The 26,778-nt window shown below is 37.4% G+C and overlaps 2 protein-coding genes and 1 long non-coding RNA gene across 4 annotated transcripts in view; all 3 read left to right on the forward strand.

Moving 5' to 3' along the window:
* The first annotated feature begins 3,616 nt into the window (after window positions 1–3,616).
* LOC117471851 lies at window positions 3,617–6,067 on the forward strand. Its single transcript, XR_004554814.1, has 2 exons — window positions 3,617–3,691; window positions 4,381–6,067. It is a non-coding gene; the product is annotated as an uncharacterized LOC117471851 (long non-coding RNA).
* Window positions 6,068–11,649: 5,582 nt separating this feature from the next.
* On the forward strand, window positions 11,650–18,680 carry spi1b (Spi-1 proto-oncogene b). The gene is made up of 5 exons (XM_034117097.1): window positions 11,650–12,030; window positions 12,488–12,581; window positions 13,709–13,911; window positions 15,124–15,277; window positions 17,701–18,680. The coding sequence occupies exons 1-5, from the start codon at window positions 11,989–11,991 to the stop codon at window positions 18,009–18,011; spliced, it is 804 nt and encodes a 267-aa protein (XP_033972988.1). The 5' UTR covers window positions 11,650–11,988; the 3' UTR covers window positions 18,012–18,680.
* A 2,769-nt stretch (window positions 18,681–21,449) lies between these two features.
* The window catches only part of mybpc3 (myosin binding protein C3), a 28,313-nt gene continuing 22,984 nt past the window's right edge, over window positions 21,450–26,778 (forward strand). For both annotated transcript variants that reach the window (XM_034117095.1, XM_034117093.1), the window contains exons 1-2: window positions 21,450–21,503; window positions 25,440–25,709. In XM_034117095.1, coding sequence (XP_033972986.1) covers window positions 21,479–21,503; window positions 25,440–25,709 — 295 coding nt within the window. In that variant the 5' untranslated portion in view covers window positions 21,450–21,478. The remainder of the gene's footprint in view (window positions 21,504–25,439; window positions 25,710–26,778) is intronic.

Below are 26,778 nucleotides of genomic sequence, written 5' to 3' on the forward strand. Positions count from 1 at the left end.
AAAGAACATGACTATTCAACACAAATTGACTCTCTTTTATACTTCATCACACACCTCATATTTAATATCCTAAATCTTCAGATTTTGGATCATTTCTAATTAAGACATTTATTAATAATTTCTGGTAAATCCAGCCTGTGGGTTTGGATATGATTTGAAGAGAGTCCGATTGTTACATTGTTTGTTTCTGAACCCAAGCTAACAAACAATTTATAACCCTGGAACTAAACCATTCAAGTTTCACAGTGCTTCATATTGAGAATTTGTTGCAGTAATGAGCTTTAGATAGTTTATTTCAAGTAGACAAACAACAAGTAGCCAGGCAAAACAATATGAAGGTTTAACTGGTAAGACTCAGAGCCACACCATCCTCGCAACAAGGTTCTTTCTGGTATAAATATACACCCCATCAGTTGAAATGGATCAAATGGGGTTTATTAATAAACTGCACAAGCTACATGAGATGTGTGCAGTTCAGAAACTAGGCAGGGGTCCAACAGAGAAATTACAGACCCTGTGTGTATCAATAAGTGTGTTTCACACACAGCTCAGTCTCTGTCAGGAGGGGTAGTTATCTTGTAGCCTGCAAATATCCAATACAATATACATGTAGTTTTCACCCCTAACATATCTGACACCTGTAGTGTTGGTGTGCTAGTTACTTTGACTTAACATAAAACACATGATAACCTTATACGGGAAAATGCTTTGTTATCGAATAATCTAGTTGTTGGCACCCTTTGTGAGCCATTACAAACAAGAATTGTCAAGTTTGAGCTCCTGGTAGTCTTTTACTAACTCAATTTGACTAAATCCTGAGCTAAATCAATTAAAATGTAAATAAACTTGCTCCAGCTCAAGCAGCTACAATAGTAACATGCTATTTACAAATACTGTACATGCATCAGTGTTAATCTTACAATATGAGATCATGAATGAGATAATTTTGCTGTCACTTTTGTAATTTTTTGGAGTTTGTTGGATTTGAATGCAGAACTTTTACTTATAGTGGAACAGTTTGTTGCTAGATAGTTTAACCATCTCAAAAGCCTAAATATGTTTTTCTCTTTTAAAATAGTGAGTCATTGGAAGTATTTGATCTGTTTTGTGTTTAGCACCTGTCAGAGTTCACAGCAAGCATTTTGCTCCTTTAGGGCCCTACAGGTAGTCAACACTGCATCACAACCTCACCTCTAGAAGATGTACTGCTCTTAATAAACAGCGCTGGCCAGCAGGTGGTGCATGTGACAGGAGTTTACTGCATAAATGATGGTATGACATGTGCCCCGACAACTGCCAAGAGACAAATCTCGTTATATTATGACAGCAATAACACTCTATCTGCTTTTAAGCTTGTTTTGCACTTAACACAACTCAACAGTCTCTTAAAGTAGAAATGCTTGTCCACCCTTGTTTCCCTTCCTTTTCATTTTAAAATACATTTAAAAAAAAGCTTGTTAACTTACTTTATTACAGCTTGAAATGTTTCAAAGAGCTGAAGAATGAATGATATTGGTCTACATGTTTAGGTATACTTGCAAATATAATGATAAATACAATAAAATGACTTAAATGTAAAAGTGTACAGTATGATGATGAACAGTCTTAACTCCTGACTTTAACAACACATTGTCGGAGTCAGATGGACAACATGTTCTTTAGAGACGTTGTTTTTAAGATATAACAAGTTTAACTGATCTGTAAGTTCTCTTTTTTTTTAAATAGACTTGCTAACTGTGGCTCTGAAAGGCGGACTTAGCAGAGTGAGATGTGAAGATAACAAAAAACATGATTAATATCCGCACTGAGTCATCCTTGTCTGACTTGAGCAATACATAAAGAAAGAGGAACTTGATTGTTTAGTGGGATAGAGGCCCGAAGCCTTATATGGGTGTATAGGTAAATGTGTGTGTTTGTGTGTTGTTTGTTAAAGAGATCTCAAAAACGTAAATGTTATAAGACAGAGTGAGACAGCAGATTAGACCTATTATCTGCGGTCTGTAATATTTTCATTTTAAAAGTGGCTTTCCGTGCGTGTGTGTGTGTGTGTGTCACTGTGCGTGTGCGCGCATGTCCATCTGCCTTGTGATTCACCCCTGTCTAATAATACCCAGAGCCTTGTCTGATAGTTGAATCTTGTGGAGTCCAGAGAAAATGAGGAATCAGGAATAAGAAGTGAGAGGGCTGGATGTCCCCTTGCACGCATGTCAAGCGACCGTTCCATGTCATTGTGAAACACATGACGGCCACCGAAACCACTGCTGACTGTTAGCCAGGAAGCATGGGTCCTCTGTGCGGACCGTCCACACACAGAACTGAAATATTTAGCATTATTTTCTCCATTTTTAGGATTTCATGAGAATCTTCTAGTGAATGCACTTGTCAAAAGCTCACTCCGTGGATCCAACTTTAGTCTTAATACATCAGTTTGGATGCTTGCTGGATTGCTTTTCAGACTCCCTGATGATGTTGTGCCTGTTTTTAGCTCAAATCGTTCATAACAACATTGCATTGCATGTCAACGTGGTAATGTGTGGCTCGCACTGTAATGAGGCCTGCAGGGGTGTCAATAGATAATAAATCAAGTGACACATGTATTTCTGTTTTGAATTGGATTACATTTGCATTTATATCTGCACTGTAATTCTGCTATGTCCATTGTTTACTGGCCAATGTCGAATGCATATACAGCAGATTTGATCAATTAATAGCATAAAATAAACCTAGCTCTCATTTTTTTCTGAATAGTTGAATAAAACAACTTACAACATATGCATTTATCTTTAGAAACATACATTTAACTTAAAAACTGTATTTGCACATTGACAGGTTTTCTTTTGGTATAAACTGCTCTGGACACAAAACGGCCCTGAAGTGGCTGCTCTGTTTTTAAAATGAGCCCCCCTCATTCATTTAGTAAGATCAAATGAAAATGCATGAGCTGATTTGAATTGTTGATATTGATTCTAGTTTTGCACATCACAGCGACACTCCTTGTCACACCATTATTCAAATGAAATATGTTAGTCGAAGTGCATGCCACATTTCACAAACATAGTTCTGTAAATACATGCCGACACATTTTTTCATATTCTATCACTCTGCTTTCTAAAATATATTTGCTAATTCATAACAAGTACCTTGAAATTAGCACACTAAAGGGAAGGTGTTTTTTAGCTTGTATATAAACCAGTCATTGGAGTGTGACAAAACTACTGTTTAATTATGTTTACAAGCTGTTGCATTAAACACCAAACATTACATTTGAATGTGTCCTTGAGTGTTTGGTAATAACAGCAAATAAAAAATAAAAATAAAAGAGGTTCTGCACTTTTTATAGTCTTAATAGGGATCACAGGGTTCACGTCAAAATTAACTAAATTCATCAACATCAGGGCTCACAGTAGATTCACAGCCTCGAACACTTGTTTTGTAGGAAGAGTTTGTCACCTTCTTGTTTTTAATAAGGAAGAAGAAGAAGAAGGAGAAGAAGAAGAAGAAGAAGAAGAAGAAGCCTTATGTTACCAACCTAAATTGGTAGAATTAAGGAAGTTTTTAGTTCCCCTGCTAATTCAGAGATATATAGAAAGCCGGCTTTTCAACCACCTTTGGCAATTTGCTTCCAGTAGTCCAACAACTCTCCTGTGGACACCTTTACAGCTCATCACTGGAAGTTTTACAGAGAGCGACGGTAAGACCCGGGCAGTCGGTTCTCTGAGTGAGACTGTGGGCGTTTCCTGACTTTCCTTATAGACGATATAACACACTGAGATGAGATGGGGTTTTAGTAATACTTTGTGTAATGTAGGTATCAATTGTTATTGTGTTTATGAGCTAATACATCTGGCATACATATATTGTACTTTCAGCATTTACTTCTTTCTAGAAAAGTCGCTTTTTTTCTGTGCTTTCTTTTTTTACATTTTGTGAGACTTTATTCAAGATTTTAAGCGTTTTAGTTTTTAACTCATAGCCTGGTCAACTGAAACATATAGATAGATAGATAGATAGATAGACACATTAACTTAATTCTTATGAGGAAAGTTAAATGTTTTAAACTTTTTTGTGTGCTTAACCATGTGTTTGAGAAGCTAAAGTCAACAAAGCATATTATTTTCTCATTTAGGGGTAGTTATCAGAATCAGGATACCTTTATTAGTCCCACAGAGGGGACATTTATATTGTTACAGCAGAAAAGAGCCAAAGACAGCTTAATGTTACCTAAGAAATTATTTACGTATTCATGTTTCTTTATTATAAAATCCTACTACATTTTTCGTTTTCTACATCTTTGCTGTTTTTATGTTGTTTGTTCTTTGCTAAACACAATTAACAAAGTTATTTCTTGTATCTATGGAACCACCACAAATATTACTACAGCCTACCCGGGGAATCTTTATTTTTTGGACAAAACCTTTTTTTTCAACTGAATTACTCAACTAGCTCAGAAGAAATGGTGAGCGACGACGATTTCGAAATGTGAATACAGGAGTTACAGAGTGTGGACATCAACCTGCAGTCATTCTGGTCAAACTGATGTTCTGCAGAGGAGGAGTGCAACACTTCCTGTTGCGACGTAGCCTGTATCCTGTTTTCCACAGTCCGTGGTCATGCGTGTCATTCCCCTCTGCAAGGCTGTGTTGGCACAATCTCGTGACCCTGCGCTGTCAATCTTATGAGACTGAATCAAGGGAGACTCCGCATGTCTGAGAAAACTCTGAAAGTCAGCAAAAAATATGTAAAACAGCACGACAAAAGCACCCTGTTGAGAAATGACTGACTTTAGTCTCTCTTGCTAGCAGTTGGTAAGAAAGACTACAGTAAATAACAGATATTTTTCATTGAATAACCTCTGTGTTTAAAGTGTTAAGTAGGCTGTAGCAGTTACAGTGCTTCCTCCAGAATATTACTAGGCTCCTAATAGAAGTGCATATGAAGATAGTGATGAGAACATTGACACCTCTATACACTCGAGGGGCCAAAGAACACTATGTGACCGTAAATGAAGAGGTGACAATATAACTGTTTACGTGTTTTGACCATCAAGATGCGTATCTCGTGACTGCATTCAGACAGAAAACGGCTCAGTTACACACTGTGGTGCTACAGTATAGGTGCAAGAAAGCAACACTCGGAGCTACTGCAGGTCTCTATAATGTAACTTCACACTTCGGAACAAATATAACAATGTTGTCAACTTAATGTTTTACTGTTATGTAGATGTTTTTATAGAGTGAAAGAAGTCTATTCAGTCCCTGCATGTTGACATATTCACTTGAAAAACCTGCTCATTATAAGGAAATCCAATGCATTAGCTCTTTAGTTCAGGCTATAGTCAGTGTGTTGTATGGTTTTCCTGGTTCTTCAATTGTTGCTACTTCCCACAACATCTGTCCAAAGTTGACAAAATGTGTGTACCAGCGCCTTCAGAAGCTCACTTACCCGCTACAACTGGCCAATACATACACAGTCATGTAATCCCCCCCTCTGCTAGCCTTTATGTTGGCTAATGTAAACTAATGTCACCAAAATTATAAAAGGCTTTGCTGTTTCACTGACATTACTGAGCCAGTGTCAATTTTATGATTAATTTCCAGTTGTGTTACAATGTGCAGCAATTGACACTAAATTGCTGCAATTGACAGTTGCTGTTGATTAACTAAACTTATCTAAGATTTCTTTAAGTAGATATAGTAATGTGCTTAGTTACATTCCACCTCTGCTAACCTTATATTGTGAGGCTTTTCTGTTATTTCATCAGCTGTGAACAAGTGTGGGTGCATGAATAACAGAGGTTAAATAACACAGACTTAGCTAAAACGAGACATTGTAAGAGTCACATGTTGTTCAGGGCTAATACGTGGATTTAACTATATTAAGCAAGTGTTAGTGGGTCCACCACTGAAACATTACAGTTAATATAGCAGGATCCTTGTTTCTTTGGTTAAAGGAGTTCAAACACCAGTACATGTATCATGCAATCAAACCGATCTGCCACCAATTGTACATTTATGAAGATTATAATGTTTACTTTTTGTTAATAAATGTTTTAATTCAAGAAATGTTATTGAGTAGTAGTGGTGTTAATTGGATTACATTATGTTGAATTTGACCTAATAAAGTTGTCACTGAGTGTATTATAGGCCCAAAGTATATCAAATAATGTGCGTTTCTTTTAACTAAAACAATGAATGATCTTTCAGGGTCTTTTTATGATGTTGTAATCTGCCTGCAGAAAGTGAAACAGACGAGTTAAAGGATTTATCAAAAACGCTTAAAATAAATGAATCAGGGTTTTTTCTACTTTTGGTTTGTAAGGATTTAAAAAAGGAATGGGTTTGTGACAGTACCTGTAGTTAGTTTTTGAACAGAAATGATTTTCTTGTAATTAAACCCAAACTTCTTCTGTTGTAGTTTCTAATAGGTCTTACAAAATAATGTTAATTTGTCACACTTTTTAGTTGGTAATTATGTGTGTATACAGCAGCTATCTTTTAAACTGCACATTGACATTCATAATGTTTACCAATGTCTGATAATTTTGAAAGATCCTTGACACAATGCAACACTTAGTTTCCTTTAACAAAGCAACAGACCTGTACAGATCTCTGGATAATCCTGACACGTAAATGGATCCATTCAACCTTCAAGGAACTGAATCTGAAAGGCACATTCCTGGTTCCTCATTTAATAATACAGTATATCAATGCATATCCTTTATTCTGAATGTATTTAATCTTTCAGGCCATAAGACAGACAAACAGCCTGAGACTAGTACTGTTCTGAGTATAGTCTTTAAAAGCTATCAGAGACACAAAGAAGAGAACCACCGAGTTAATGTTGAGTTAATGTTTAGCTGAGAAATTAGGTAGTAACGGCAACAACTGAACTGAACTTCAATTACATACAGTACAGTTTTAAATTACACTCAGCAGATGCAGCAGGGATCAAATTTAAACAATATTTTCTTTATTCAATACTTCTACAGATTCACGCCTGGTAAAGTAAGGCATCAACTAAATCTTTCTTTAAAGCTTTTGTGAACTATTTATTGCATTTTTCAAGTAACTTTTTTTTTTACTTCTCTGTTTTGTTTTTGTACTCAATGTGGGAAGGTCTTTGAGTTGAGAAACCTAACAAACCTTGTCAAACTGATTTTATGAGTTCAAATCTGATCAGTTGTATTACATTATTTCCTAATTTAGTTATTTAAAGTTCTTGCACTCCCCAAAGTCTTATAGGCAGGCTGACTTTAGGATAAATGTTGCTGCTTGTGTTAAAAGTTCAGAGGACCAAAGCATTTTTAAGTATAAATGAAGGATAAATATAAATAGTTCACACATTTGAACAAAAGACTGAAAAAGAGTATGTATTCTCCTCGGTCACCACAGCAGTTGATGGGGCGCTGTGACTTGCATTTGCTTAAATTCAAAGATTGAGTAGTGTTTCTTTGAAAGGTTTCATATAAAATGATCAGCATTGCAATTACCTCTTATTTGAACTTCAGTACAGCTTTGAGGTACTTGTTTTTTTCTCCACCACATACAATACATTAACCTGTTAAGCCCTGAGCCTGTTTTTCAGGTCTCAGGCTCGAAAATGACATGCCCAGAACCAGTGGCGTAACTATCGACGGTGCAGCCGGTGGAACGCACCGGGGCCCAGAGCCGGCCAGGGGCCCATACAAAATAAAAAAATATTTTTTTAATATATATTTTTTATCTTTTTATTTTTTGGGGCCCCAATGGCATTGACCGGTTCACGCAGTCTTCAAAGTAACCAAGCAACCTAAATAAATTTGTAATTTGTCTGTCCAATGACCTTACTCCCTTTCATGTCATGTGATACCTTGCGTGACGAGCAAACCGTTTAATCAACCTGTACTGTACTGTAGCTAGCAGCAGCAAGTTCGGCAGCATTATAAAAAATGTAATAGCTTGCATTTATAATGTACAGCAAACCAAAGCACAAGAGCGGCGCTCAAAAGAGAAAGGACAAGAGAGAACAAGGAGATGTAACAGCTAAACTGACGAAATTAGACAGTTTATTTTGTCATACATCGTCCTCGAAATCGAGCGCTAACATTAGCAATGTTGACGTGAAGCGGCAGCCGGAGCCGGAGGCTAACGATAGCTCACCACCATCATTGCCAAAACAATATTTGCACCGGGGCCAATCACAACCTTGTTACGCCACTGCCCAGAACAAATGACTATATCTTCACTTCTAAAAGGGGTACATTAATAATCTTTTTTCTCAAAGCAATGATACACCTGTGAGTTGGATGTAGAAGAGTCAGAATCAATATAGATGTTTTTATTTTAAAGTAAATTCAGATTGAACATAGAAAAAAATGTAAATGATAGTTTCCGTCCAAAGAAAACCCATTACTTATAGTGAAAACCACCCTTGAATGATGGGATAGTAGACAAAAAGCTTTAGGAATCCAAACTATAACATATAATAAGTACCCTGTATCAAGATTGATGCAAAACAAGTGACATTTGACCTTTTTAGAGAGGTTTAGAAGAAAAAAAAACATTTGGGTGTATTTGCCATATCTCTGGAACCCATTGGTCGATTTTGATGATTGACACCTCTTTTGAACCGTTAGAGCCAATAGAATCGAGGGGAAGTTCCTAAATCCACCTACACGTTACCATTGGATTGAGAGTGATGCGCACGCAGTTTGCCCAAACCGAAAGCTATGTTACGCTCTGAAAACTGAAAACTAGGCTTATTGACATAAATATTATGATGGATTATCAGTAATCATTTCAAAGTGACACAGTGACATTGGATTAACCTTCAGCAGCGTGTATATGCGTTTTACTGCCATTGAACACAACTTTTGATCAGAAAACAGCAAAGGTAAGACATATTTGCCGTTTTGGCCCAGTAAAGTGAAGTTGTGTGTTGTCTTTGCCAGCTTTCGCTGCCGCGGGTTTTGATCGATCAGTGATGATACCTATACCATTGGAATCTGTGGAATCTCAGCTTTCAGATGATATCTTGTTTGTGCAGATCCGATGAAGTATAAAAGATCGCTAACGTCAGTTATGTGCCAAGTGCGTTAGCACTCTTTCTCTTAGTGCTAATTCAGAGGCTTGGCGTTAGACATGTGTTTGTTTCGGTAAAAATGTTTCATATCGTCAGTTAGCTGAGTGTCTTCCCGTTCAGTGGGTATGACACATTAATGGGTTGTTAAATGTTAAGAAGCCCTGAGACACAGTTTCGTGAATATTGTTGTGATAGCCCCTGCCGGCGTGGGCTACCGGGCTTAACAGGTTAACTAGCATTTCAATTTAATAATGTCATCCACGTTAACACATTAATCAATTAGATGATCAAACTTGTGATTTTACAGCAAGTTGGATTCATTTAAAACACATTAAAATAGTCAAAGTTAAACAAAGAAAACGTTTTTAAACAGCTGCTTGTCAATCATTTTCTTGCACAGCATGAATAAAAAAACGTTATCCTTTGACTTCTCTCAACAGTTGTGATGGAAATAGTGGTTGGCGTGCTGCAGCTCTTTGTGTATTAATACTCTCGTAAAATGCTACTGTAAATGTCATCAGTTTTGTTCAGCCAGCTGTGATTAAGATGGGGCCGGTCGAGGTTGCCCACAGCCTGTGTGGTTTTAACAGCTCCCAAAATGAGACTCTGATCATCATCCATAAGCAAGGAAAACAGAAGAGCCATTGAAATAACAACAGACATGAAGACAGAATGATCTACTGTAAACCAACTACAGTTCTTTCAAACAGCATGTATCATAAATATATGGATAAGAAGTTGAAGTACTGCTGTCCAACAATCATGTCCTCTGATTCTGTGCTTGTGAATGTATCGGACTATGTTGCAATAAATATGAAAGCAGTATTTGAAATATGCTTTGACCATGTTTGAGTGTGTATCTGAGATCTCAGCACCCATGGGAATCAACAACTAACCTCAGTAATGTAATCTTACAGAAAGTAATATTTTCAGCGCATTGCCTTATCACAATGCTGCAGTCTTCCTCTTAAACAGACAGCGCTAACAATAAACACTCAGATTTGGGCTTCACTGTTGCTTTACTATTTAACAGTTATCTCTGCAGCTGGGAAATATTTTGAGTTGTTTCAGTTGCCAAAAACTAAATATTTAACTTTTATTTTTGCCCTAATTTAAAGTATATATAAAGTATATTGCATAACAAACGCATATTACATAAGCAAACCAACTGTTTGAGTTTCCTAATCGCAGAGGGACACACTGACCCCCCAGGAGCTTTTCTACAGTATCTCATCTATCTGTAGTGATAATCTTCATTTAACCCCAGTGTGGTTTCAACACAGGTACTGCACTGCACATTTATCTTATCTTCCAGCTGCATGTCGGTGTGATTGTGTCTGTGGGTATGACTGTCAACATTTGTCCTCCGTCGTGTTTACATCACCAACTTAACATGTATAGTCCTTTTTGATACATTATAAGTCTGTCAGTTTTCAGGTCTGCATTCAGAGCCGGATGTATACTGTTTACAGTGAGACACTTCACTTCACACACAAGGTGCTGATAATTAAAAATAATATGTGTCTCAGTAAATCCTGTCTTTGCTGTACATGTGAGGTGTAATTTATAGCATATATTTTAAATAAATATATATATTTTAAAAACATCTTTAAGCTTTCTAGTGCTTTTTATTTGAACTGTGAGTTCATTAAACACTACTGTACATAAGAGTCAAAATCATTGTTTGCTCCAACATATCTAAAAAGCTTATTTTGATGCTGATTTTACTGAATACTGGCTTCAAAGCTCTATATTATATACATGTTTACAGCATACAGTTTTTATAAGCAAACAAATACAAACAGAAGAACATTTTTGTTTTAATTTATTTTAAATATTAATCAAAACTTCCTCATCTGATGAAGAAATATGTATATTATTACCATATTGTCAATTTATGATGAGAAAACATTTATAAATACCTATCCTTATATGTAGGTACTACATTTCTACAGCATATATTGCATTGTCCTCATCATTTGAGGAAATATACTGCTCTTAAACTAGATTTATTTAGTTTTTCCTCTGCATAGCAGGTCAATCAGACAACTTAGGTGTACTGTACATGATCACAAATGCTTTTTAACTAGAATTATCTTTTTTCTACTCTATTACTACTCTGTTGCAATTCTTTGAATGAATTACCTTGCTCTCTGTACTTCATTATTTTGACTTTATTTGAAACTTGACTGGACAATTAACAACAATTGTATCCATTATTTAGTTGAGTCCCACCTTTAGCTGTATTAATGTACAGTTGCTCTTGTCAGTAGATTTTAATGTATCATCTATGACAAGTTAATGTATTTGTGGGGATCAATATGTTCTACTGTCTATCTGTGTAGCATACACTTGCTGAATGGTACACATTATGCCCTGTATTGCAATAACCACATGTGTGCACAGTACAACTGTAGCGCTGTTGAGAACAAACCATGCCAATACAACGAAAATAACACTTTAAATATTACAGCTCATGGCACCCTGTTTATCGGGGGAGAAACTGATAGTGAGGAGAAGCTTTATGATGATTGGCTGCTGAGGGAGGGGACAGTATATAGACCCTGATAAATGTGAGGTTTCATGGTCTCCCCTGACAAATCATCAATGGCCAGGAACCTGTAGCAGACACACTCTATTGCCCCCACCCACATACATTTTACAGAAGTCAAAAGTTCCCTTTTCATTTTACAGTCAAACTGCGGGCCTACTTTATTTGATTTAACTTGACTCAGCTGAAGGCCTCCGAGAGAAGCTCAGGTCGTAAGTGTCTGCTATACAATCAGAGAGAGAGAAATTGTAGGGTTTTTCGTTGAGTGAGAGGAAATTTTGAAACATTGTGCAATGGTGCCGCAAAAGTTTTGAAAGGCTGTGAGAGTATTTTTGTCTGCAAAACGTCTGAGTCGGACCGTTGAAGAAGAGGTCTCCATGTTGCATCCATACAGAATGGAGAGCTACCTCATCCCGCCTGTAAGTATCTTTCATTTGTATTATTATATAAACTCTGGGGAGACTTTCAAGCATCAAGCCTACCTTGACTAAATTGTTTATAATAAGCATTCAACAGAAACACATTTATTAGTCAAGAGGTTGGACAATGTGTGTTATGTCAGATTAGATGACTTAATGTGAGTCTACTACAATTTGAATAGAGCACACAAACTGTAAGAGTCTTTTATACTACGGGCAACATGAAAATGAAACTCAAGACTTCTTGAGAGTTTCAGAAGAGAAGGGGCTAGAAAAAAAAAGTCATTATTATAGCACAGATATTACTAATGCTTCTTCTGACTTACAAAAGAAAATGTATTTAGATACAATGTGAACTTTATCAAAGTCAAAGATCAGATTCACATTGATTTAATGTGGTATCTGGTATCTTCTTTCATGATTTTGTGGCTGAAACTGTCTTTATTTGCTCTTGCAGCACTCAGAAGAAATGTACGACCCTGAGATCTACAGACATCACATTGCAGAATATTATAATTATGGTAATGTCCTCGACGCAGATATCCATACAGGTGAGTTTTGCTTCAAAATACATTTTGTCTCATGTGCAATGAGAACGGCAGCTTGTTCTATTAAAATACATTGAGTAATGTTACAATTAAAGACATTTTAAGATGGAAATGAATGATGATGATTGTGGGGCTAGGATGTACATTTAATACACTGCTTTTATTTAAAATTCAAAGGAAAATACTGTCATTTAAGTTTTCTATTCTGAACCTTGGAATCAGTCACCATGACCTGATGCGGTGACACTGTATTTCTGGTGCGTTGTGCATAAAGAGTGCAGCTGGAGCGCACCACATTGGGTGGATGGAACACAGGAAACAGATGCCATTTCTTTCGGCCGCTACAACCTACAGACATAGAACAAACTTTCGCCCCATGGGGTTTTGTTGATTCAAGAGAGGTGCTTTACTTTCTCTTCTAATCAACAGTTTTGAATATTGCACCAAAACAATGTATTATTATTGGGGGAACTTTTCCTGACCTTTATAACAAAAGGCGCCACCACTGAGAAAGTGCCAGTTGTCGTTTGATAAAAATATCTTATTCTAATATTTAAATATCTCATTTACTATATCCTTAAAACATATACATTCAAACACTACATATACTGACATAGAGTAATATAATTTCAGTGTTTCAACTTCTATCTGACGTGTCTTTATAATGTAGCTTGACTCAATTTTTTAAAAGTAGATACAGTTGTATAGTAGCAGTAGTTTGCATTTTAAATACTTATTAACTTATTATCTGACTCTATTGTTTGTCCTTTATTTCCATAAGTACACTTGAACCATAGAAAACTTGAAAAGTCCATGTTATTTAATTTATGAATCAATTTTGACAACATGAAAAAGCCAACAAATTTGAAGTAACGACTGTAGCAACACTCGCCAGTGAGGCATCAAACAGGAAAGAGCTTCATGCTGTATTCTCTGTTATTCTTTCACCCGGTTTATGCAAACTAAAGCACTATGAGTAAGCAGCTAGTTGTCAAGTCTAGTTGGTTTGAACTTAGATATTTTATAACGATTCTTTTTGCTTCTTTTGACAAACAGTCTGTCTGTTTCTTGAAACCACAGGAAGCTGCAGCCATTACGCTGTTTTCTCATCTCTCTTTCTCTCTCCCCAGATCACTGGGAATACCACCCTCACCCTCACCCTCACCCTCACTCCGTAGAGTTTGAAAACCTCCAAGAGGCCAACTTCACAGAGCTGCAGAGTGTGCACGCTCTCCACGTGCCCAGCCTCATACGACACGACGCCATACGGTACGACGCAGAAAACCTGCAGGATCCAAACCTTGGGGCACATCCACACGTGTTACAGCAGCCAGTAAGTCCCACTGTCAGAAAACAAACACATGCAGTCAAGACACACACACACACACACACACACACACACCACACACACACACACACACACACACACACACACACACACACACACACACACACACACACACACACACACACACACACTCACACAATGTGCAAAAAACATAAATTAAATATACATTTACATCAGATTAAAATGCATAAAACTTAAACTGTCAAGTTGACAATGATTACAGACGGAGATGACTAAAGACACAAGTTAAGTAAGGGTTTCCTAAACTCCTTCCACAAACATAAAAAAGTTGATTGATGCTTAATGACCTTCTTTAACACCTCTCAATCACCAAATATCCTTTTAGTTCACTGCAGAGGTCCTCAAAGTTGGGTTTAAAATCAGAGAAGACATTCAGGGAGTCAAAGGCCTTTTAAGGTCCTGTGGAGAAAAATCAGGAAGTGAATCTCTGAGTTACAAGAAAAACTTTAATTTAGTTTTTTCTTCTTTTTATTTCAGTAAAAACATTTTTTTCTTTTAATAGAGTCTGAAGGCTTTGCAACGCTAACGGTGTCACAATGGCAAGCTCCACCCCTCCGGTCTTGAACCAGTGAACCAGAACAGAGATATCTGGTTCTGGACTGCATCAAAGTGCAGTATCTCTAGCCAAGTCAACATTTTCAAATTTGAAACTTCTTCCCTACATTTTAAGACCATATATTCCAGTTTTCAGTGTTCCTTAAAGCATGGGGCACAACTAAATACACTTAAATACACAAATCAACCCATGCACTAAAACTCTATAAATGTTTATTTCAGTCTCACTACTCGTGTTGAATGCAAACCCACATATGTGCGTCAGATGTTAGGCACAGTAATATACTGTATATCTCAAAATAATATTTCTGAATTAAAAACAGTACAAAATTCCATACAAAAAAACAACCTTAAATCATCAAAGAGTTTGTTAGATTATGCATCATGTTTTCTAGTGCTCATATGGTTTATATATAAAAAATCCTGACCTGGAAAACCGTATATAAAAGCTGATAAACAAATGTTGTTAAGGGGTACACACTTTTGTGTGTGTGTGTTATCAATATATGTAGCATTCTCATACAGTATTGTTTACTACAATCTTGGAGCAACATGAAGGAAATTGGGTTAAACTCCTGCAGAAGTTTTGATTTAGGACTAACTTTGACTCCTGTGTTGTAGGTAGCATATTTCCCTCGGCCTGTGTATCCACCACATGTGTCGCAGCGCAGCTCTGATGATGAGGAGCATGGGGCACGAAGTCCCCTGGTGCTGGAGGTATCTGATGAGGAATGTCTGAGAGATCGGGTCCCGTATGTCACTACAGGAGAGCTGGGTAAGGATAAAGATTTACAAAACATTTCACGCGTGCAGCAGGGGAACTCTCAAGCCCTCTGCTGAGAAGTGAACACACGTTCTTTAAGGCAAACTGTGCTGGTTAGTGAGGATTCTTAATCATCCAGGTCATCGTCATAATCCGCGTTAGATTCTTCAGTCTTAAAAAAAATAAAGTATTGTTTGCAGCAGGTCAGTGTCGTCTTCTGGTGGAGGTTTGGAAAAAGCCAAGTCAGCTTTGTTTTCTGCTGACAAGTTAAGAAGCACTTTTAGGATGAGCTAATGGTTGCACAATAGCTTTGACATTGCTGGTTATGCATCTTTAGGTCAAGTGGGCAAAAAAAAGGTTATAAATGTTTTCGTTGTCCAAGGCTGGATTTGTTTGTTGAATCGTGAAAAATATCCAGCAGGTGAAGAAAGAAAGTCAGACTATATGACTACATGTTGGGCCTTCAGAGGAGAAACCCCTTTTTAGAGATTTTCTGGACTTATCTCAATTGACTGAACACCATTTACAATATATCGTCATGGTGTACGGACACACAAACTACAGACACGGTTAAAAAAAATGACAACTGACTGAGAGAAACTCAGATCATCCTCCAGCCTGTGACACTGACATATACTCATCAGATAACTGCGTCAAAGTTGAGCAACAGCGCAATAAAAGAGCAACGTCTAGGGCTAGGCTATAACAGTCACCCATTTACATAATTCACAGAGTGAGAATGGAAAATTATGACAAGAGCACAAGAATAACTCTTAACAGGGTGTTTAAGTTAGTAATTGGTGCACCCACACACAAGTGGGCTAGGGAGGATTTCTTTTAAATCCTAGGTTACTTTATTTGCAATACACATTTTTTTCTTCTTTATTAACTTTGCATTGTATGGTTTCTTCGTCTGCATAAAAACCTTTATATTTCTTTAGCATTTCTTGGTGCAGTCTATTTTTCAGAATATGTTTAACAAATTATTTTTCTATAAAGGAAAATGGAAAACATATTGTGTTGACATTTCAACAATTTAACACTGGATATAGAGATAGAATCGGAGGGATGAAACCCTCTTTAATGGTCACACATGCAGAGCACACAGCACACACAGTGATATTTGTTCTCTGCCTTTAACCCATCCTAACTAGTAGGAGCAGTGGGAGTGAGGGGGGAAGGGGGGTGTCCGGTGCCTTGCTCAATGGCACCACTGCAGGGCAGGAGGTGTACTGGGACCTCTCCAAGTAGCAGTCCACACTCCATATTTAGGTCTGGTCGGGGACTTGAACCAGCGACCCTACAGCTCACAGTCCGAGCCCCTACTGACTGAGCCACTGCCGGACCATATGGAGGATTATATGATATATATTCATTATAGAAATGTTTTGAGAGGAAAACTAATTCCATGTGTCACATGAACGCGGGGGACACATCCCGTTGTGATCATATGCTCGCTCTCTACTTCCTCTTTTGGCCAGTATATTACAGCAGAGCCTGAGCTGTTTCTGAAACGGTTTCTCCAGGGCCTATAGCCGAATGGTTTTAAGGAAATGAACTCAGTTTTTAATCAAGCACCTCAGTGAGCCCTTGTACTTATTTTACCCTGCCCACATCAAGTCAGCATTTAGCATTTTTGTTAAAGTAAGACCACTTTTGAACTGAACATGACCTTGCAAAATCCCTTTGCATTTGGAATATGGCGAGATCAACAGAGAACACACGAATCAAAAAGTAAACATGGTTCTCCGACTGTGACGCCATCTGTATGGCTCAGGGCATCTCAGACATGCTCCAAACAACATGCATGGTCTTTACATGATCATGTATTTGCAAGTTATGCAATGGCAACCCAAAGGTGTCTTAAAGAGCACCCTCCCCCCCCCAACTGCACACCACCAGCATATGAAACAAGTAGTGGGGCAAGTCTTCAGACTCAGAGAACTGGTTACAAACCTTACTGTCAATGGGACTTGTGATAACTTGACTGTGGAGTTACTTTTCTGTAAAACTAAAATGTTTATGTTGTTATGAAGTACAGTGTCATTCATTTTGTTTCTAAATCTGTCTTTGAAGTAAGAACTGAAAACGTTCAGTTTGATTACTTCTTCTTCATTTGTAGACAGACATTTATAAAGGGATGTGAAAATCGTAATATTTAATAACCTTCATAATTTCATTTATCATCAACTACGGTTATCACGTAGCACCATGACAATGTGGACAATACTAAAAGAATGACTCATGTCGGATTGCATCTGATAGTATTCTTTAGAATGTCCTTCTGTTATCACTGTCTTGTCTTGTGAAGTTACCTTTTATTAAAGATAAATTGAGCTGTCTTTTTAGAATTACAAGGTTTTTTTTATTTTCTTATTTAGTCTAAAGTGTGTTTATACTTAATAACAGTGCAACTCTCTGATATTTTTGAACAGGCAATAAAAAGAAGATTCGTTTATACCAGTTCCTGTTGGATCTTTTAAGAGATGGCGATATGAAGGACAGTATCTGGTGGGTGGACAGAGACAAGGGTGCATTCCAGTTTTCTTCCAAACACAAGGAGGCTCTGGCACATCGCTGGGGGCTCCAGAAGGGAAACCGCAAAAAAATGACCTATCAGAAGATGGCCCGGGCCTTACGTAACTACGGCAAAACTGGAGAGGTGAAAAAGATCAAGAAGAAGCTGACCTACCAGTTCAGTGATGAGGTGCTGGGGAAGAGTCATCTGGAGAGAAAATTCATGTAGGCAGGATGAGTACTCAAATGTCACGATTTACTCGTGGAAAATGTTGAGGAGTAGTTTCTGATGTAAGACATTTAATCAAACTTGCTAATGTGTTATTTTGCATTTTGTGAATAGTTACATTACTGGTCTACTGTGGGACCAATAATTTTGTACAGACAGCTCAAACGGGAAGAGATGTAAGGTTACACAGTATGCATATTCGACCCTGGGTTTACTGTGATACCCTGTATGCATTTTTAAATGTGGGTGCACATACAAATCGTTGGAATTTCTTTAAGTAACTGTCTGTTTATACATTTTCAATACCTGGGTCCAAGTTGTGTTTTATGACATGTAGCTATGAGGTCATAAATTTAGCTATGAGGTCAGGAAGGGCTTCTGCCGCCTGGGTTTGACTCTCCCTGTTTTGGACAGGCTTAAGTTCTCTTTCAGGGTAATACTCTATGTACTACTCTATGTGTGTATATATAATTGCAAATTCATATTTAAAACAGTAAGGAGACACAAATAAGTCATTAATGGGATAGACTAACCTTTGAGGACCATTATAAAACCATTACTATGATTACTTACATGACAAATGTTTTGTAAAAATACATGAAACTCTGTATCTCATATTAAAAAAATGCTTGTAATGAATAAATGTTCATAAAAGTACAAGATAAGATATGCTAATGTCATTGAAGTTATTTGCAGTACAATGAAAGGAAGATGGAACTCCCTGTTATTAAAAACAAATTAAAACAATATAAAAGAAGGTCACAAAGTGCTTAAAGTGCTGAGCAATGTGCAAATACCGAATTTGGGGTTAGTGTTTGTGAGCGATAACATCGCACACAAGGGGTAAAATACAAAGCAGAAGAGGAAGTAAACATTTCATAAACTTCTATAGTTATAGGTTTACAATTAGCTCACATTTCCTTTAGGCTACAAAGATAACTGCTGAGTATGAGGAACTATGAGGTGAATGCAGAGCGGGGCGGGGGGTGAAGTGGCCTGTCACCCAGTCCTTATATCTGCCTGTGATCCTGACACTCTGCAGGCGCCCGCTCTCCACTCATTAAGGCAAAGCCCAGAGAGACACATCTGGAGTTAATAGGTTGATAGTCTATACAAGTACTGCAGCTGCTCCTCTGGAGGTTTTTCTCTGCATCGAATGCCTTTTCTTGAGTGGCTTAATTGTGTTAAAACATTCTGTATATTGTTTTGGCGTTGGTATCATAGTTAGTGTTTCATTAACCGTTTTCCTAGACAAAGCAGTCTTTACATAGAGATGCTTTTGAAAATGCTTATCAATGCCTCTACTATCACACTTCCCTTTTACAATAACACATCTAAAAACCACTTCTGCAGATGAAATTCAGTTCAATACAATTACATAAAACAACACTTAAAACCTCATAGAAAATAAAAGTTAACTAAAAATGTAACGGGGGGTATCTAAATATAAAAAAACTACAACACATGGTGTCCCTAGAGCCAACAGCTCCCCTCAATGGTGGAGTTATAATTGATGCCCAGAGATGACAGGTGAGAAGATGAAAATAAATGTCCTTGAATAGAGTAGAATAGAATAGAGCCACCATACAGTACAATACTATACAATACAATATAGAGTAACTTCACCAGAGCAAGATAATCAATATGACTTTTACATGACTTACATGTAAGTGTGTTGGAAACCTTATCAGAAAAGAACGTAAAAGGACAAACTCATTTACAGATGTAAGTGTCATTGACCACATCAACAACAAGGCTCAGCGGTAAACCAACAAAGGCAACACATGTGGCTCTCAGATAGATTCAGAATACAGAACTTGTCATTGCTGTGGTCAGAGTGGACGAGCTGCAGGCGGCAGTTAGTACAGTGCATGTTTCCAGATTAAGATCTCAGCAAGAACAGTTAAGGTTGAGATTAGGGCTGCAACACCTCAACACTTGTGAGAGGATGGAGATCCTCTTCCTCTCATCGTCTCTTGCTTTTTTTGTACCAGTCAAAAATGTATGTTTAAGATATATTTTTGGAAGATTATTATTGAGTGTAGATATACAGTAGTATGTTTTGCTGCTATAGTTAAATAAGTGTAGTCTAGTATAGTAAAGTAAACATACAGTAAGTAGAATATAGTAGATTATAGTAAAACATAGAATAAGAAAGTAAAATATTGCATAGGATAGTTGATTAACGTAACATAGCATGGTGCAGTAGAGTACATTACATGTCACTTGTTAGACGCTTTTATCCAAAGCGACTTACATACATTCAATACTGTGGGCAATCCCCACAGGAACAATTTGGGGTGAAGTGTCTTGTCCAAGGACACAACGACATGCTGACTGCAGCGAGATTCGAACCAGTGCCCCCGTGATCCGAAGATCAGCGCACTTACCACTGAGCCACAACCTCCCACAGTAAACTGAGTAAACTGAGTAAACTGTAGTATAGTTCAACAGCACAGTACAATATACAGTATAGCACAGTAGTGATGTGAAGTGATCTATAGTAGAGTATTGTATTTGATATAGTATAGTATAGTGTACATTTTATATATTATATTATATATAGTATGGTATACTATACCAGGTATAGTATTGTAAATCATAGCATAGCACAAACAGTTGAGGTAAACATAGCATAGTTGAGTTTACTGTTCTATAGCAAGCTACAGTAAACTATATGATGACATAGTACAGTATGATTATAATACAGAGATACACAGCATAGTATAGTACTGTGCAGTAAAGCAAGTATAATGCAGTATAGAATAATATAGTCTAGTATAGTATAATATTGTAAAATATAGTATGTACCATAACAAAAAGTTCTAGTTTAGTTTTGCGTTCCTGGCAGCTTTAACACTTTTTAAATTGATAAAAATGATAAGTCAGACTTGCCTGTATAGGGAAAGGTAAAAATGTAAATAAATACTACTAAGAAAACCAAAATAAACCTAAACTCTGCTAAAGGATTAGAATGACTCTTTAAAGGGAAACACACTCATCTCTGCCCACAGATAAACACACCTATAGATTTGTATTCTCCAACATCCTCTCGTATACCTTTAGATTTACAGGGTGACCGGGTGCAGCACAGATGTGGGGAAAGCAAAGAGACTTTTTTTGGAATCAGGGCTCTAAATTTAACTTGCATCCCTTCCCCTCCCTCTCAAGGCCTATCATTCAGCCGAGGTGTTGGAGGAAAGGATGGTTGAAATATAGCCTGGGTCAGGCGTAAGCAGGGGTGGGCTGGGGAGTATGTGGGGGTGGTTGTTGTGTTTTGGGACATTGCGTTGGGCCTAGGAAAAAGAAGGCAGGAGAGGTGGGATGGTTCATGGAAGCGGCGCGGGGGGGGGGGGGGGGGGGGGGGGGGGATTTGGCAGCAGCACAGTATTAAAGGCACGGGGTCCAGATAGACGGCAGACTGTAGCAACAGTGAGTCACACTGTAGAGGACAGAGAGCATTCAGGATGCCAGAGCCAGTCAAAAAAACAGGTAAGTGCATTCATTCAGCTACAGGGAAAGGTTTCTTTAACACCTTAAAATGTAACGGCTTATAATACATGTACATAACGTACAAAACGGTTCAATATGTAGTCGTATAGTTTACATACTTTATGTAAAATTCTCAAAAGCACAATCTTCTTCTAAGAAACTGACAATGTGAAATTACAATATGTGTGAGAAAACATACCGTGCTGGAACACACCCCTCTCTTAAGCAACTGCAAACCACAACCAAGCTGAGGCTCATGTGAGACCTGCACGTTGTTCTCATGATATTAAGTATTCTCTTTGTTTGCTAAGTAATGTGATTGCAAAATGTCCTCCTTATGTTTTTGTTATTTGTGAAACCGAATTGTTCTTTTTATTAAGTTACTGTTTTGGTTATTTTTGTCACTATCAAAATCAATGTTTTGCCATCTGCCAGGTTATTTTAAATATATGCCACAATAATTGTATTATTTATTATGTTTCCAGACAAAAACATATCTAAAGCAGAGAAATGAAATACCGAAATAAATATTTAAAACAGGAAAATTGTAGTTGCAGTAGAGGTAGGAAAGTTACATTTCGGTATTATAAAACTACAAAACATTTGCTAAATCCTTTATACAAGAATAGGAATATTAATTATAAAGTTTATTAAAACAGAAATGATACTGAACAAGTAAAAATCCTCCATGTCATAACAAAGCAGTAGATCAGTAAAGTAACTGTCAAATATATCACATTTAACGTGGCCTAGTACAAATGCTCCTGTAGCCACAACATAATACGTGCAATAATCCATCCTTAGTTAAAAGTGTTTTCTCTAAGCCTCTGTTGGTCGTGTCAGGGAACTCGGGAACACAACACTTGATCCAGGTGGAAACATTCCAGCATCATTCACAAAATGCACAACTGATCCAAAAAGGCTCTGCAGGATTCCAACTTGACAAACGTGTCTGTGTGTTCCCTCTTCGGGGGATGGATGGATGTTTGTGGAGTTGGAGGCACGACATCACATATCAAATGACACATTGCATCCCAAATGGCAAGCATGTGTGTGCTAAGACTTTAGTGTAGTGGATTTATTAAGCTATGATCATCTTGCCACCACGGAATGAATATCAACTATTATTAACTCTCTACAGTAAACAGGATGCTTTTGATTGTTTTGAAGTATTGCTATAAGCATGGTTTGCTCCGTCAAATGTTCAGTTAATGTAAAAGCCCCCATGACCAATATGTGAAGGGGCTAGTAGTGATGAACCTGCGGAGAATTATCACCTGAATCTGCAGCTTTTCTCAGCTCAGTGAGATCAAGCTCACTGTTTAGCTCCCTGACCCACAACTCTACTGTTTCCATACAGTCTCACCACTCACATGGCATCGTTTTTTATTAAAAAGCCATAAAACCAGATATTTTCTTTAGGAGACAGAGCTATAGAGAGGTAACATACTGACATTTATTTGTTGGCCACGAACATCACTATAGATTAATGCTTTTGTTGCTCGATAACTTTTGGATTTAAAGATGATGAAGCTTTGCTAACAAGTTTAACATCAACTTAAGGTGGTGATTTGTCAGTGTCGTGTTCAAAGATTTGTTCTGCTGTCCTAAAATGTTCAATAAAATTAGTTTGCAGTTTTTGGACACATTTTAGGTTAGGCCTACTTATATACAGTACAATTAAACTAACTTAAGTGAAACACGTATGAACAATCATTTTTAGATGACATTTGTAAATAATACAATGAAATAGTATTTGACATTTTGAAAAAACAAATATATATTATATTCTTCAGAACTACGAAAAGTCACGAGAAGGTCAGACTTTGATTTACTGCTGAAGGTATTTTGGGCCAAACAACACACGAGTCATCTCTACATTATTAATATCAGCTTTAACCTTGTTAGATATCAACTTAGATGTTGGGGTTATAAATCAATGAAGGAGTCTGTTGCTATCTGTATAGCTTGTCAACAGCCTCATGTACTTAGACAAACAAAGATAAACTGATCAACAGTCTCTAAATAACAATATGGCCTGTCTGCAATGCTTATTTATGGCTACTATAAACTATGTCAACACTATGTGTTATATTGTTACTATTTAATTTCTAACCTTTCTGAACAAAGTAGTTGAACTATCTAAACATTTCCTTGGATACGTCCGTCTTTTAACTTAAACTAGGAGTGTCTTTTTACTTTAAATGTGATAAAGGTGTGATATGTGGGGCAGCGTGACTGACAACATGTCGAGGTGTCGTAACAGCAGAGACGCTGGCTGCAGACAGACCGAGGGCACATTATTCATTCTGTGCTTCCAGAGTCACAAAAATAGAGTCCAGTTAATCCCTCGACTCTGATACCTGCGCCCCCGCTGCCGCTGAAGCCCTCCAACGTCATGTTTTTAGTCCTGTACATAGGCATCCTATATATACACCCATAAGGTCATCTTGCAACACATGGAGGTTTTTTTTTTTTTCCTGTACGTTGAACTATTCAGGACTCAAACCAGGAGACCAAGCATCTGAATCACGCCCACATGCATTTCATTATTCCAAACAACTGGTGTTACACATGTCTACACTCAGGGCTGCCAGTCACTATCACTATTTTTATGTTTGTATTAGATTTCTCTGCACATTTTATAGCTTTTCCAAAGATAACAACACATCTCTTCACAGCAGCAAAGGCAACAGCTGGTGGTACACACAATGAGTGTAAAACCTATCACTATTAATAGACTGACTGTAGACATCATGTATTCATTTCTTTAGGATCATGATCCATGACTGTGATATGTTTCGAGGGTTTGGTTATTGTGTGATGTTGTTCAGTTTGTTACAGATCCAGATGTGTCTCTGTTGGCCTTTTTAATTTCACCCGACGTCCCATCAAAACAAGCTTACGTTTTGATTGATTGCTTATTAATGAAAAACAATGTTCTGTGTGTTATGTCATGACGAAGGATATCAATTCAGTGCTGTACTTAAGTACATATTTTGTACTTCTACTTTATTTTTTACGTGTAAAAACAAGTTTTAGTTCATTATTCTGTGATTCTTTTCCAGCCTCTAAAGTTACTTTGCAAATAAATGTTTAACATGTATATACAGTAAAATGTAATATCAGCGTATATGGTGTAAAGCCATTGTATAGAGTAAACTACAACATTTACATTACATACATTACTTACAATTAGTTGTATTGACAAAAGATACACCATTTAAATGCAGCTGTTATGTTTTTTCATCGATAATTAAATAATTTAAATAAAAATACAGTGTGAAATGGCAATTCTGCATAATGACTTATTTCCCTTTAAATACTGAGGTATATCTACAGTAGCTGATAATACCTCTATGTTATAAATGCAGGCCGTTTGACTTTATATGGTAGTGATACTTTTGCTTAAATAACAGTGGTTAATACTTAATCAACTTCTGTTATCAGACAGTGCAGTAGCCTTAATAACCATTCCAATGATATAAGAGAATATGACTGCACAAATAAGACTTAAGAAGTTGCTGGTGTTTTGAGACATTCTGTAGGGTGTGGAAACAGGCAAATTCATTGTTTTTCAACTAGCCCCACCCAGTGTGCTGCAGACTGTATAACAGTGTACTTCTTTTGATGAAGAGCCTTCTTCTTTTGCTGTACATGTGCTGCTCTTCAAGCTTGACATTAGTTTTAAAATGGAATAACACAAAATAATATATCATTATCAGTATTTACTTTTTGAAAGATGCAAATAATAAGCCTACTGGTACCCGTTACTTGTTTTTCTCACATAAGTATTATCAAATGTCCTCTCAGCAGGAATTATAACATGTGTGTTTTCTCCTCAAGATTTGACCCCTTAAAAGATAATTGTCAAACAAAGTCTAATTGAAACTTCAGAAGACTTACTTTGAATTTGAACCCACCCCCCCTCTTCAGTTTCAGCATTTGCCAAGAAACCAAAGACTCAGGAGACAGAGGAGGGGTCCTCTGTGCTCTTTGAAGCAGAGACCGAGAAGCCTGATGCCAAAGTAAAATGGCAGTGCAACTCAAAGGACATTGCCACTGGCGACAAATATGTGATCACAGCTGCCGGAAACAAGCATTCCCTCGCTATAAAAGCCATTACCAAGGAAGATGCCAATGTGTATGCAGTGATTGCTGGGGGGTCAAAGGTCAAGTTTGACCTGAAGGTCGTATCTAAGCCAGGTGGGAGACTTTCATGCTGCAGTTGTGCGTTTGAGGTCTCTGCTTGTTCCACTACAGGCTGTGTTGTCCCCAGGCACAAAGCTCAAATATAGCACTTAATGCAGGAAAGCACTGAGGCAGTAAAAACGTGATGCACTGCATGCAATTGAACTCACATTCTGCTCACTCTGACAGCTGCTCCACAACAAGTCCCTGAGACGGCTTTGTGTTGTCTATTCACGGGGAAAGTTGGCTCTTGAAGGAATAGTTTGACATTCAGGGAGAAAAGCTTCTTAGCTTTTGTGCAGGGATAAAATGGAACTAACTCTTCCAAATCAAACCTCTTCCAATTCCCCTACAAATCTGTATGTTTGGTAACAGTCATTTACCCTGTATGCCAGCTAGCATAGTTAAGCATAAAGACCTATAGGTATGAAAACAGTAAGCCTGTCCTTGTACAAAAGCGATCCAATCCACCGACTCTAAAGGTCACTATGAAACACGTTTTATCTCGAAGTTTAAAACAGAAAGTCACTACAGTCCCACATACAACCCGTAGATGTAATAATGGATCAGCATCCAACTGAACCTCCCTGCAGATGTACCTTAGATGCCACTCAAGGTGCTTCAATGGAAATAAATCATCCCAAATAGCATTCTCCCCATTATAACCATTACCTTCACATAATTACATTAAACTGTTGAACGGACACCACCAAATGCAAACAAAGTATTTTCCCTTTGTATTATAAATGTTAGAAATTCATTTTTACGTGCATGGCTTCATCCCAATGTAAAGACTATGGGGCCACTAAGAGAAACACGAATATGCAGGCATATCTTTCTAGTTTTTATACTAGACTTACATTAAATGACATAAGACAATATGTTTAATTCCCTTTTGGACAGAGCTAGGCTAGCTATTTTCCCCTGCTTCCAGTCTTTATGCTACACAAAGCTAATTGTCCCCTGGTCGCTTCATGTTTATCATACAGACATTAGATCATCTAAGATGTCAAACTATTCCTTTAGGATCTGGATAACTGCAATCACTGCATTCATCACAATCGTTTTGCCCAGCACTTTCTCA

Source organism: Trematomus bernacchii, unplaced genomic scaffold (assembly GCF_902827165.1).
Source record: "Trematomus bernacchii unplaced genomic scaffold, fTreBer1.1, whole genome shotgun sequence".
Classification (NCBI taxonomy): domain Eukaryota; kingdom Metazoa; phylum Chordata; class Actinopteri; order Perciformes; family Nototheniidae; genus Trematomus; species Trematomus bernacchii.

Bases quoted from the DNA above. Each gene is read 5' to 3' on its own strand.
- spi1b (XM_034117097.1), top strand. From the start codon at position 11,989: ATGTTGCATCCATACAGAATGGAGAGCTACCTCATCCCGCCT. The intron at 12,582-13,708 runs GTGAGTTTTGCT...CTCTCTCCCCAG, and splicing joins CGACGCAGATATCCATACAG to ATCACTGGGAATACCACCCT. The intron at 13,912-15,123 runs GTAAGTCCCACT...CCTGTGTTGTAG, and splicing joins CACACGTGTTACAGCAGCCA to GTAGCATATTTCCCTCGGCC.